This window comes from Octopus bimaculoides, chromosome 10, assembly GCF_046866305.1.
Source record: "Octopus bimaculoides isolate indiv1 chromosome 10, ASM4686630v1, whole genome shotgun sequence".
NCBI lineage: Eukaryota > Metazoa > Mollusca > Cephalopoda > Octopoda > Octopodidae > Octopus > Octopus bimaculoides.
In genome coordinates, this window is record NC_142937.1 from 93,540,439 (window position 1) to 93,554,406 (window position 13,968).

At 37.1% G+C, this 13,968-nt stretch overlaps 2 protein-coding genes across 5 annotated transcripts in view; one reads left to right on the forward strand and one right to left on the reverse strand.

Moving 5' to 3' along the window:
• The window catches only part of LOC128248843 (uncharacterized), a 36,734-nt gene extending 31,147 nt beyond the window's left edge, over nt 1-5,587 (reverse strand). Inside the window, exons 1-3 of the mRNA XM_089359006.1 lie at nt 5,430-5,587; nt 1,647-1,795; nt 196-341 (exon numbers count right to left, since the gene is read on the reverse strand). Coding sequence (XP_089215132.1) covers nt 196-341; nt 1,647-1,795; nt 5,430-5,472 — 338 coding nt within the window. The 5' untranslated portion in view covers nt 5,473-5,587. The remainder of the gene's footprint in view (nt 1-195; nt 342-1,646; nt 1,796-5,429) is intronic.
• The window catches only part of LOC106876277 (uncharacterized), a 157,064-nt gene that overhangs the window by 141,879 nt on the left and 1,217 nt on the right, over nt 1-13,968 (forward strand). The window contains exons 2-3 of one of the 4 annotated variants that reach the window (XM_089359022.1): nt 12,289-12,313; nt 12,447-12,480. The gene's annotated coding sequence lies outside the window, so the exon portion shown is untranslated. The other 3 variants (XM_089359023.1, XM_014924771.3, XM_014924770.3) reach the window with 3 other exon arrangements.

Sequence of the window (13,968 nt, forward strand, 5' to 3'; positions counted from 1 at the left end):
CTCACCAGCCCTCAGTCAAACCGTCCAACCCATGCCAGCATGGAAAGCAGACGTTAAACACTGATGATGATGAAAGAAGAGGGTGGGAAACAATTTAATAGTAAATTAACAGTGAAGGTGATTAAGGTTGAGGTAATAAAGGTAGAGGTAATTGACAGATTTTAATGATTGAAAATAATTGTAAAATGTACATACCTAATGAGGAAAGGTTTAGTAAGTGAACAAAGATCACCTTTACAGGCACTGTCCTTGTGAAGAGTCCAGTATTCATCATGGATGATTTTACTCCAAGATGAAGCTGGATTTATGCCATTCAAGCTGGATAAATGGACATGTTTAAACTGAGAAGAGAAAGAGAGAAACGAAGTACGAGTTATTTATCATATTTTAATATGGACTTAATATGGATTTAAATGGATTTATTTAAAATTAGACAGGGGTAATTTTTGAAGAACTCAAGGTTGAATTACAGGACAATCTACCAGTTCTTATTTAACCATTTGGTTACCATATTTCTGTTGAGATGCTCTGTGTTTTATTTTCAACTAATTTTAAATATAACAAAGAATTTAGTAAAATAACTTAGTTATCATTCAGCTAGTGTTAGAAACATAAATTGTGACTAAAGTTTGGTAGAAGATTTTAATTGAGAACGTTTGAAAACAAGACAGAGCCAGAGGTGGTTTCACCCGGGTTGGTAACAAAAGGGTTAACAGTTTGTTGGTACGTAGTTATCTTCCTTGACATTGTTGTGGCCTCAGTAATTTCATTCGTTGCAACACTGAATAATTAACCAGGTAAAGGTCTGCAGAAATTTGACTGACCTGGGGTTAAACAATAGCTAGATCAGTATCTTGAAACATTAACGGTCGTACTCTTGGCAAGTACCTCTTCCTTGCCCAGACTGTAGCTACAACATGAATCTACAGGCACATGGACAAAAGACAGCCTCTACAGGATGGATATCAGCATGCTAGAAATAGCAGCCAGTTCTCCCTAAGATCACTCCCAACCAACTTAAAGGAACATATAATCCTTGAATAATTTAGTCCTGAAAAAAAATTAAAGACAGAATGGTCACAGCTGCTGTGTCCTTCTCATTGTTGTTCAAGCAGGAACAACAGGAATATAGAAATATACTGGGCAGGAAGTAGAGTGCCACCATGCACCCCTGTGGGGTAAATGGCTGCAGGTTCTTTGAGGAACACAGTCTCTAAGTCTGTGGCTGTTTTTCCCTGAATGAACATAACTTCAGAGCACACCAACTTGCACATACTTATGTTGATGCACAAAACATACATATACCAACACACACACAACCGCATGCACGCACACACGCACACACACACACACATACACAGTCATACAGAATACAGACATATTGAAAATACTCAAAAGGTGGCTAGTTGGCATAATCATTAGCATGCTGGGCAAAATGCTTAGCGGTATTTTGTCTGCCATTACGTTCTGATTTCAAATTCCACTGAGGTCGTCTTTCCCTTTTGTCCTTTTGAGGTTGATTAAATTAAGTACCAGTTACGCACTGGGGTCGATGTAATCGACTTAATCCTTTTGTCTGTCCTTGTTTGTCCCCTCTATGTTTAGCTCCCCCCCGGGCAATAAAGAAATAAATGGAAGGTACTCACATGAACCAAATAAGAATCAGCTTTGCTCGAAGGAGCGATTAAAACGTCAGCAGCAAATCTCAGTCCGGCAGCAGTGAGATCCCCTCGTGGGGCTCTTGTTAATATTTGGGATTCATATTTGTATTGTCCTGTTGGCAAGGATATGGAGGCTGAAAGCAGAAGGAAGGACAAGGTTTCAAATTCAGGGACCAAAAGGGCCTCAATGAAAATAACAAACAGAAAGAACCTCTATGTGGTCAATCAACCTCCAAGAAATAGCAGTCAAGTATCCCTCAACCCATATCTTAGCATCTTAGAAAAGTAGAACGTGGGTGATGTGATCCTGGAAGTATTGTGTCAGTGCAATAAACAAGATGGTCATGGTTGGAATGATCTCATTATACATCTGCTTAATTAATGTGGCTGTTATTGTTCAGTTCTGACCTAGGGCTAAACAACAACAACAACAATAGTAACAACTGTGGAAATAAAACCAGTGAGGGGGGAGGCAATTAGAAAAGCCAGAGGGGGGAGGCAATTAGAAAAGCCAGAGGGGGGCGGGGCAGTTGGAAAACCCACCAAATCTAATTTGAATCCTGTGGTTCTCTGGCTTAAAAAACATTTGAAACAGTTAAGAATTTCATGCTTTGGAACATTTTATCTTCACATTCTGGCCTTCAGGGTCTATAAAACAAGTACCAGTCACGCACTGGGGGTTGATCTAATTGATTTACTCTTCCCACAAAATTGCTGGCCTTGTGCCAAAAATTTGAAAGCATTACTATTTTAAAAATTATTATTATTATTATTATTATTATTATTATTATTATTATTATTATTATTATTCTGAGTTCAAATTCCACCAAGGTCAGCTTTGCCTCTCATCCTTTCAGGATCAATGAAATTAGTACCAGTTGAGTACTGGGGTCAATGTAATCAAATGTCCACCCCCACCCCCACCATATTTCAGGCCTTCTGCCTGAAATATGGTGGTGGTGGTGGGGGGGAATAGCTGATTACATTGACCCACCTCTGCCAGGCCTTGTACCTATAGCAGAAAAGATCATCATCATCCTCCTCCTCATCATCACCGTTGTTATTATTATCATTATTATTAAGGTGTCAAGCTGGCAGAATCGTTAGCACGCCAGGTGAAATGCCTGATAAACAAAAAATAACGGAAAATATAAAGTATCCTGATTAATACCCAGAAATTTATTACTTTTAGTATCAACTAATATCACAGGTATTAATATAAACTCTAACCCACTTATTGTGGACCTTTGTCTAAAGCCCTCAATAGAAAACATATCACATGTTTATATGAATATATATATATATGTTTGTGGATAATTATTATAATTATATAAAAAGAAAAACACGAACTACTGCAATAATCCTCCCTTCTCAACACATGTGATATGTATGTACCTATGGGTATGTCTGTAAGTAAATATATATGTATATATGTGTGTGTATGTATATGTGTATATATATATATATGTGTGTATTCCTCATTTATATATCTTTTCATTCCTACATAACTAAAATAATCTTAAGATACATTGATTTTTTAAATTCCAATATTATTTCTCTTTTGATAAACTTTCTCCTTCCTCTGTTTATACTTTATCTAATAAGAATAGTATAATATAATACACCTGATAATAATAGTAATTACTGGTATTTTTTATATATTATATATTATATATGTAAAGCATAATATGTTATACATGTATGAATATTGTTATAATTGTTTTTTTTAAATAAATAAGCAGACATAATATAATGTCTAAAAGTTGATGAATACCACCTCTTCATCCCCTCCATTTTCTTATTGCTATATATATATATATATACATATATAAATTTTAATTTTTATCTAAATCTACTTCTTCTGGGAGGGGCTTCTGCTCCTGAAACTCCTTCACTTCCTACATATGTTTATACTTTTTTGATAGTTATACTTTTTGAGCAAGCATAGTATAGTATAGTATAAAACACACACACACACACAGATATATAAATGCTTTCCCAACTAAAATTGCACTTCATATTTGAAACTCTGATGAAGTTATAGTGTGATACACAAACACTCAACTATGAGGGCATTGCATCTCATAGCAGAAACAGCTGTAAGCCAATGAAGTTGACGACAATTTTTTATTCCCTTGTCATTTATTCAATTCACATGCATAAGCACGCACATTCATACACTCACACGTGCACACACACACACACACAAATAAACACACACATGTATATATGTATGTATGTATGTAAGTGTATGTATGCATATGTGCATATGTGTGTTTGTGTCTCCTTGCCTTGACTTCACATGACAGTTGTAAATGAATTTCACCATCAGAAACATGTCCACAGAAACATGTCCCATCATAGAGAAGTACTATGTTGACTGGAAACAGGTGAGGATTGGCTACTGAAGGGCATCTGGGCACAGGAATCTGCCTCAGTGAATTCCATCTGCTTCATACATACAGGGAAAAGTGGATACTAAAATGACGGTGATGAGGATATATCATGTGTGTGTGTGTGTGTGTGTGATGTGCGTTTGTGTGTGTATATATATATATATATATATATATATATATATATATATTACGGAGATGCACTTGCATAGCAAGTGACCTGATCTGAGATCATGTGCTGGAATGAAGACAATTGCAGCGTGGAAGGTGTTTATAAGCCATTTAATAACACAAAAAAAAGACCCCGTTAGATTCACTTCAACATTTAAATTTAATTTGTCAAAATATTTTCGTTGATTCGAGACCGCGACCTCTTCACTGACAAAATTCCGTGCAGCATGGAATTTTCTCAGTGAACAGTTCGCGGTCTCAAAGTGACGAAAATATTTTGGCAAATTAAATTTAAATGTTGAAGTGAATCTAACGGTTTTTGTGTGTTTTTAAATGGCTTATAAACACCTTCCACTCTGCAACTGTTATACACACACATACACACACACACACACACACACACACACACACACACACACACACACACACACACACAACACACACACAAAAACACACTCACACAGACAAACATGGACATACTCATATATAATACTATGTGACCCTTATAAAACTAGTACAGTTACATTCCAGGGGAATTTTATCAGAGAGAGAGAGAGAGAGAGAGATACACACAGGCAGACAGACAAACAGAGACACTCTAATCAACTCCTCAGCTATGCAAACTGTTAGTTCTGTAAGAATTACTTATCATTAAATCAATGATAACCCTCTGCACGTTGTATGAAGTACCTTGTATGAAGTACCTTGTATGAAGTACCTTGCTTTAATTCTGATTCCCTCCCCTCGTTTCCTATGAATGCTTCAAGTACAATTGCACACGTGCATGTATGTGTGTATGCACACATATACTTTTACATGCATATATATATATATATATATATACACACACACACACACACACACACACACACACACACACACACACACACCCATATATGTGTGAATATAGATATGTAACATTGAAGTCACTTATATATACACCCTGCTCCTGAATAAACGTCTGTGTCTGTTAAATTCACTAAATTTGGCAAATATTTATATTTTAATTCAAATTATAATACATTTGTTTTTTATTTAGTCTAAAATATTTGTTCTCAAACTTACTAATCAATTATTTTAGATATTATAATTCCTAATTTGAAATAGAGAAGAGAAACAGGTTCTACTGATGGGTGAGTGGAACCTTATATCTATGTACGCTGTTAGAAAAGTGAAGATTTCATAGAAAATTCGACACGCTTACCTGCAAAGCCAATTGCTAACAAAAATGTTAAATAGGAATACATTGTGACGACCAGGGATGACCGGTGGACGTACCACAGCCTTGTTGCTGCAGGCTTTTATAGGTCTTGGTTAATGCTGTACATTTTGGTCACATGACCGACTATGCAGCAGGCAGCATGCAGCAAAAAAAAAAGCTTGCAGCAGAGTTTGCAAATTCCCAAAGAATTTGAATTGTCACAAAATATTATCATTTGTCTGCGAGGATTTAGTTTGTTAAACAAATGACAGGTGTCAAATTATTTACAGGAATTTGTCAATTGAGGTGAAAGAAAAATTTCCAATCAGAAAACAAGAAATGTTTTCATTCATGTAAGAATGGAATGCTTCCACAGCAAGATTTTTGTCCTTCCTCTGAAAATGTTTATGATTTCTCTCTTGTTTTTCCATTTTTTGGCAGTTATTGTAAACAAATTACAACTGGTTACTTCCTTGAGCACAGAATTAAATTTAAACAAAAGCAGACTATATAAAAATAACAAAAAAAATACTAATATAAATATAAATCACACAAACTGATTGTTAACTTTTAAACAGAAGGTGAAATACTTCCCTCCCCACAAAAAATGATTTTAATCTGTAGAGGTGAGAGGTCACTATCAACTATGTGACAAATTTGAAAGGTCAAATGGTGAAGAAAAGAAATGGCTTTAACATAAAAGTTAACTTTACACTTTCAATCATTTCAGACATGTTTCTTTCTAGATTTTTTTAATTCTTAACTAGTCATTAAATATTTTAATTAATCAACTAATTAGCTCTTATTCATATTCTTTTATTTGTTTCAGTCATTTGACTGCTGCCATGCTGGAGCACCGCCTTTAGTCAAGCAAATCGACCCCAGGACTTATTTGTAAGCCTAGTACTTATTCTATCGGTCTGTCTTGCTGAACCACTAAGTGACGGGGATGTAAACACACCAGCATCGGTTGTCAAGCAATGGTGAGGGGACAAACACAGACACACAAACATATACATACATACATATATATATATGATGGGCTTCTTTCAGTTTCCGTCTACCAAATCCCTTCGTAAGGCTTTCGTCGGCCTGAGGCCATAGTAGAAGACACTTGCCCAAGGTGCCATGCAGTGGGACTGAACCCGGAATCATGTGGTTGGTAAGTAAGTTACTTACCACACAGCCACTCCTGCACTTGTTAATATGACTCAAAGGCCATAGTTTAACCTGCTTTCCATGGCATATAAGTGACTGAAGCTACAACACTCTCCCCTGGGTGGGATGTCAGTCCATTGCAGGGTTAACTTCCTTGCTATTGCTTGAGCCCTTTTACAGCTGAATGGACTGAGCAACATGAAATAAAGCATTTTGCTGAGGAACACAATGCACTGCCCAGTCTGGGAATTGAACCCACATTTTCATGATAATGAGTGCAACGTCCTAACCACCAGTGTCAATATAAAAAGGTGAATATTCCAGCGCCTTAATCTCACAACCCAATGACTATATTTCTGATACTACAGGCCCCTAAACCTAACCCAAACCCTAACACCTTTCTCCTTGAATCAACTCTGAAATACACTGAAATCCTTTAAACCAACAAATATTTTCAATGTTTAAAGTACAAATTCAATGGAATGCTGCCAAATGTAATGTTAGAAGCTGGAATTTTCACAGGATCACAGATCTATAGTGTCAGTTGTGATTAACCATTTTCTCTTAAGTAAATGATATGGAGCATGGATATCTTTTGCTGAAATTGTTAAAAATGGGATACCTCAGTTCTGAAATCAACTGATAACTGGTTGATAACAAGCTGAAATCTTAAGGAAAAATGGGATGTAGGATGTTTATTAAAACGAAGTTTTTACATAATCATTGTCGTTTGTCTATTATCCTTGGGGTTGTAAGCAATGAACATGGTGAGCATTTCCAGCAGCAGATTTCTGATGTGGAAATCAAATATCAATTCCAGGCAGTGACCTGAATAATAATAATAATAATATTAGTAATAATAATAAGAGGAAGTACAACAATAACATCGAAAAATACCTTAGGAATGAGAACCCAGGTTCGAAATTTCCCCAAGACACCTGATGAAGGCTGGAGGGTACATCAGCCGAAACATTGTGTTAACAACAAACATTTGGTCAAAAAATTTGCTGGTACCTTTTTTGATCATTCCCAGGGCACCTACAACAACAGGGATGGTTTTGGTTTTTAATTGCCATGTCCCAGATATCTCACTCTCAAGGTCCTTATATTTCGACAATTTTTCAAATTCTTTTGCCGAAATGTTTCTATCAGTAGGCACTGCTGTCATGTCAATTAACAGGCATGTTTTTGTTTTTGGTCTTTGATGACAATGTCTGGTCTGTTAACATTTATTTGCCTGTCTGTATGTATCCCTTAATCCCATAGGATGGTAACATTTTCTCCCACAAGTGACTGGCTCTGGATAGTGTTCATACCAGTTCTTAGGGTGTGGGTTATCATAGTGACAGCATAACACTCCAGTGCAAATATTGGCCAACTTGATCATTCTTGGTTTTATATTCTGTAGGGGCAAGGACTGAGCAGCCAGCAACCATGTGATCAATACTCTCCAGTTTGTCATTAAAGAGTCTACACTTTGTGTCTACCTCATTGTGTGACATTAGCTTGATAGTTCTGTGTGAGGAGACTCTGATCTTGTGCCATTAGGATAAATCCTTATGTCTCAGCTTTCAAACCAACGCTCTACAGCAACCAGTGACGAGTTCTTCTCATCTACATCAGCTTCCCCACCTCATTTGTGGTATTTCCCATGCAATGGTTGTTCTCACCACAGTCTTGACATTTCCTTCAAGTTTTTTTGTTTGGTTTTTGTTTTACACTTTTTTGTTGCCTTAGTGAGTGGTATGTCCTCCATGTCATCATCATCATCATCATCATCATCATCATAATCAGGGAAGTTAAGTTCTCATCTGTATTTATATGCCTCCTTTGAGACTGAGTGCAGCCTGTCTATTATTATTATTTGCCCTAATTGCGGAGTCACTATCAGAACTAGAGGAGAAGTTTCAGGTGTGGAAGCAAGGTCTAGAATTGAAGGGCCTTAGAGTCAACCTAGCTAAAACCAAAATCCTAATAAGTAGGAAGGTAGATAAAACACAAACCCCTTCAGGTAGATGGCCCTGCTCAGTATGTAGAAAAGGAGTAGGTAGTAACTCTATAAGATGTACCCGGTGCAAGCTATGGACACATAAGAGGTGCAGCAACATCAAAGGCAGGTTAACTAGCAAGTTAGTTTTTGTTTGTGGCAGATGTTCAGGTGCAATAAAGACTGCAAACAAACAGGAAACAACTTCTATCTCATTCCAGGGTGAAAAACTAGAGGTAGTCGATAGCTTCCGCTATCTGGGCGACCAAGTTAGTAGTGGGGGTGGGTGCGCTGAAAGTGTAGCTGCTAGAATAAGAATAGCCTGGGCAAAGTTTAGAGAGCTCTTACCCCTGCTGGCGACAAAGGGACTCTCACTCAGAGTAAAAGGCAGACTGTATGACGCATGCGTACGAACAACCATGCTACATGGCAGTGAAACATGGGCTGTAACTGCTGAGGACATACGTAAGCTCGCAAGGAATGAAGCCAGTATGCTCCGTTGGATGTGTAATGTCAATGTGAATACCCGTCAGAGTGTAAGTATCTTGAGAGAAAAGCTGAACATTAGAAGCATCAGTTGTGGCGTGCAAGAGAGACGATTGCGCTGGTATGGACATGTGGTGAGAATGGAGGAGGATAGCTGCGTGAAAAAGTGCCACACCCTAACAGTTGAGGGAACCCGTGGAAGAGGTAGGCCCAGGAAGACCTGGGCTGAGGTGGTGAGGCAAGACCTTCGTACATTGGGCCTAACCGAGGCGATGACTACTGACCGAGACCTTTGGAAATAGGCTGTGCGTGAGAAGACCCGGCAAGCCAAGTAAGATCGTTGCCAGTGCCCCTGGACTGGTTCTTGTGCGGGTGGCACATGAGATGCACCATTTTGAGCGTGGCCGTTGCCAGTACCGCCTGACTGGCTCCTGTAGGATTTTCGAGCGAGATCGTTGCCAGTGCCCCTGGACTGGCTTGTGCGGGTGGCACATAAAAGACACCATTTCGAGCGTGGCCGTTTTCGTGCGGGTGACACGTAAAAGCACCCACTACACTCTCTGAGTGGTTGGCGTTAGGAAGGGCATCCAGCTGTAGAAACTCTGCCAAATCAGACTGGAGCCTGGTGTTGCCATCCGGTTTCACCAGTCCTCAGTCAAATCGTCCAACCCATGCTAGCATGGAAAGCGGACGTTAAACGATGATGATGATTATTATTATTATTATTAAGAATCTCTCTCTCTCTTTACACATATATTTCACTCATCCACTTCATATCATCAGTATGGCAAAACTGCTGTGTCCTGTACCATATTAGATTGTGTAGATTGATTCCAAAGAAGACAGAGAATCTTCGTATTCTTACTTCAAGAACTTTTTCTGACCATTAAACAGATTTCGTCTGAAGTGAGCGAGTGGTGGCCACTGGGCCAGATTGTCAGATGTATAACTAAGCAAAAAGCTAGAGTCTCAATTCAATAGAAGCTTGATGACATGTTAACACAATTCAGTTTTGCTTGTTCTGCAGTGATTAATAGAATTTGAATGTATTAATTAGCTACAGTACCAATTAAAGCTTATACTGATAAGGATCAGTGTTCCCAGACGATAATAATTTTGAGAAGGAAACAAATGATGGAAATATAGTTCTATATTTAAGAGATGAGGAATTATGTACATTATGTACATTATTTACATTTGATTGATATTTGTCTTCATCTTGTTTGTTAACACGTTTTGGTTGATATACCCTCCAGCCTTCATCAGGTGTCTTGGGGAAATTTCGAACCTGGGTTCTCATTCCTAAGGTATTTTTGAATGTTATTATCATTATTATTATTATTGTTCAGGTCACTGCTTGGAATCGAACTCGGAATCTTGGGGTTAGTAGCTCGTGCTCTTAACCACTATGCCATATGCCCGCGGGCATATGGCAAACAAGATGAGGACAAATATCCGTCGAATGTAAATAATGTAAATATTTGATGTGCTGAACATAGTGCAATGGAAATATTCGCTTTTTGAAGAAGGAGTTTTTCACCCACGATGATTTGTTTCAAATTACATTAAAAGATAGTCATTTTCAGGTTTAGAATGAGTAAATTACATCTTTTCTCCAAGGGAAATAACTCATAATAGACTAGATTGAAGGGAGATAATTCATATTGCTAAATCGGTTAAGTTGATTTGATATGTAGAAACGATTCGGTGATATACATTGTATGTATATATGTATGTGTGTGTGTGTGTATGTATCTATGTATGTATGTGTGTGTGTATGTATGTATGTACGTACGTATGCATGTACGTATGTATGCATGTATGTATGTATGTATGTTAAATATAATCACTATATATATCCAGTCGGCTTACATGTGTGTGTTATCCTTGTTTTACTGTCTACTTGTCCTCGCCTGCATGGGTCAGACAAGTTCTCTACAGCCGGATTAAGTCGAGTTCTCAACAACCGGATTATGACAAGTTCTCTACGGCCTGATTATGGCAAGGTCTCTACGGCCAGATTAAGTCAAGTTCTCAACGGCCGGATTATAACAAGGTCTCTACGGCCGGATTAAGACAGTTCTCAACGGCTGGATTATAACAAGGTCTCTATGGCCAGACTAAGACAAGCTCTCAACGGCCAGATTATGACAAGGTCTCTACGGCCGGATTAAGACAAGTTCTCTACCGACGGATACCCTTTCTGCCGCCAACCATCATAAGTTTCGAAGCAAGTTAATATTTTCCAGACAAGTTAATCATCGCCAGACATGATTTTCACAGAAGACCGGAAACGATCAACATTGCCTGTATGACAGTGGTGCTCGTTTACAGCCATCATGCTGTCGAGACGAGGCAACACACACGCACATCGAACCAGAAACTACATGGCTATGAAGCGTACTTTTTGACTACAGACATATCTACACGTATTTTACAATGTTTTTTGTTGTTGTTGCTTTTTTCTTTAGAATCCACAATACTTCATCCACTGTGACTGTGGATTCGAGTCTAACCGTATGAAATTTTCTCTGATACAAAGATAAAGATGTAATACAATATATTAAGATTTGTTAAAGCTTTATTAATACAATTCCTTCTTCAGATCTTCTTAGCTGGAGTCTCTGCTATAAACAGTTGTACGACAGAATATCATTATTGAAAGATGTTTTCGATTTCCTTCCAGATTTGAGATTCTTTATTTTCTGACATAAAACAATAAAGCGGAAAAAGATGACAACTCTCCAAGCAGAAGTGAGTACAAGACCAATAATGTACTGTATTTAGCGTATAAGAACTACTATAGCTAAGACATTCAAGAAACGTTAGCACGCCGGAAAGAACTGCCTAGCGGTACTTCGTCTGCTGTTATGTTCCGAGTTCAAATTCCGCTGAAGTCAACTTTGCCTTTCATCCTTTCGGAGTCGATTAAATAAGTACCAGTTACGCAATGAGGTCGATGTAATCGACTTAATCCCTTTGTCTGTGCTTGTTTGTCCCCCTCTATGTTTAGCCCCGCTGTGGGCAATAAAGAAATAAATATTACCTAATTGAACGTTTACAATATCTTAAAAATCAAACGTTCAAACGAAATTTTAAAAAAGAAACTATTTTTCAAGGTTCTCTATAAATTTCTAAACCATTTCCCAATAACCGTGATGCTACGAACACAATTACCATTAATTAATAATTCACGCGCACTATATTAAAGGGAGATAACTAACACAAGACACTCTCCAATGTTGTGAGGTTCCAGGTTTGTGTTTGTTTTAATTATTTCTGTCTTTATTTTTTTTCTCTGTTTTCCGAAGTAAATTTACTGAAAAATAGAAAATATTGTTCATTGAACGTCGCAGTAGATTTAAAGACATATTTCTAAACATTTCTAGCCATGAATAACTGAAAACTAACCAAGTTGTTAATGTAAGCATTTCTTCCAGTTACTCTAATTTTCTGGGGGTTTTTTTTTGTTCGAATGAATGAAACAAGATTTATTTTCTTTTTTACATCGCCTCAGCATCTCAGATGAAGAATTATTGTTAGACTGTGAGATGTTCATGTCTTTCTCAACGACGATACAGATTAGACATGAATGAAGTAAAGGGATTCCAACGGAGCAACTGAAATAATATCAGACTCAACACTTCGATCAGTCTAACATTTCCAATAATGGATGTTTTATATTAAAGTGACTTAAAACTCTTCATAAGCTTTTTACCCATTGACTTCATGCATTTCGCCTTTTTACCTCCTTACGTACTAAAATACAGAAATACTAGCTCTTTATATATATATATATATCTACCATATTTACTCGTTTATAAGTCGCGCCTCTAATTTAGTGTTAAATTTTGGTATAAAATCGTATAAATTTCATAGTTTTAGCTCTGCTCCGTGTATAAATCATCCCTCAGTTTTTACAGTTGAAAATAATATAACTGATACTGGGGTAAATTGGGTGTATTGTACCCTTGGAGGATATTTTGCCAATAAAAACGGACATATTTAGTTTCTTTTTATTATAACCTATCAATCAGTTAACTACTTAAGCTATTTAACTCATCGATGGTTTGACCAGTCAATCGGTTTGTCAGTTCTTTTGCAATTTATCTTCTCATCCGTGGCATTCGCCGTCACATTCACAAAATGTTTGTGACGGCGTAATTTTCAAAATATTTATTCGTTTATAAATTTTGTATATTTTATAATAAGCTGTGATCAGGAATAAATTATTTATTCCATGGCATGGAAACCTTCACCTCTCGAGAGTATATTAACCCTAGTTGAGAGTCACCGATATGAAGGAATTACATAATAAATAAATATTGGAGGCTGGTTTTAACATTCCACCATAGTTTAGTTTGTTTAAATGTGTTAATTGAAAGCTATGTCAGTTAACAGAAAGCTATGAATCTGGTCAAGTGTTAGGCTAACCAAGTTTTAAACAGAAGTCTTAGGTTTACATGTATTTCATTTCTACATGTGTATGCGTTTTCTCGCTAAATATAATCCACCTCATCTTGAACTCTCTCTCTCTCTCTCATATATATATACATGAGAGTGTGTGTGTGAGTATAAACTAAGTTAACACATGGTTTTAATATTCAAAATATGTTACATGAAATGTTATATTTGACGATAACATATTTGTTCATTCTTAATATATTCTGGCAGATGAGAGCATGAATATTTCAGTGATGTGATTTTGAGTTCTTGGAAGACATTTCCTCCCATTAGACTATTGGAGTTCATAGCACATCACATAAAGGGCAAAGTTGTTTTCCAATAAAGAAAAAGAAACAATGCTGAGATATTCATGCAGAACATCTTAAGACTGAAGAGATACATTATTGAGTGGATTCTCACTGTTCTGGCTGTTTATTCAAATGTACCCCATGAATTTATATCCTA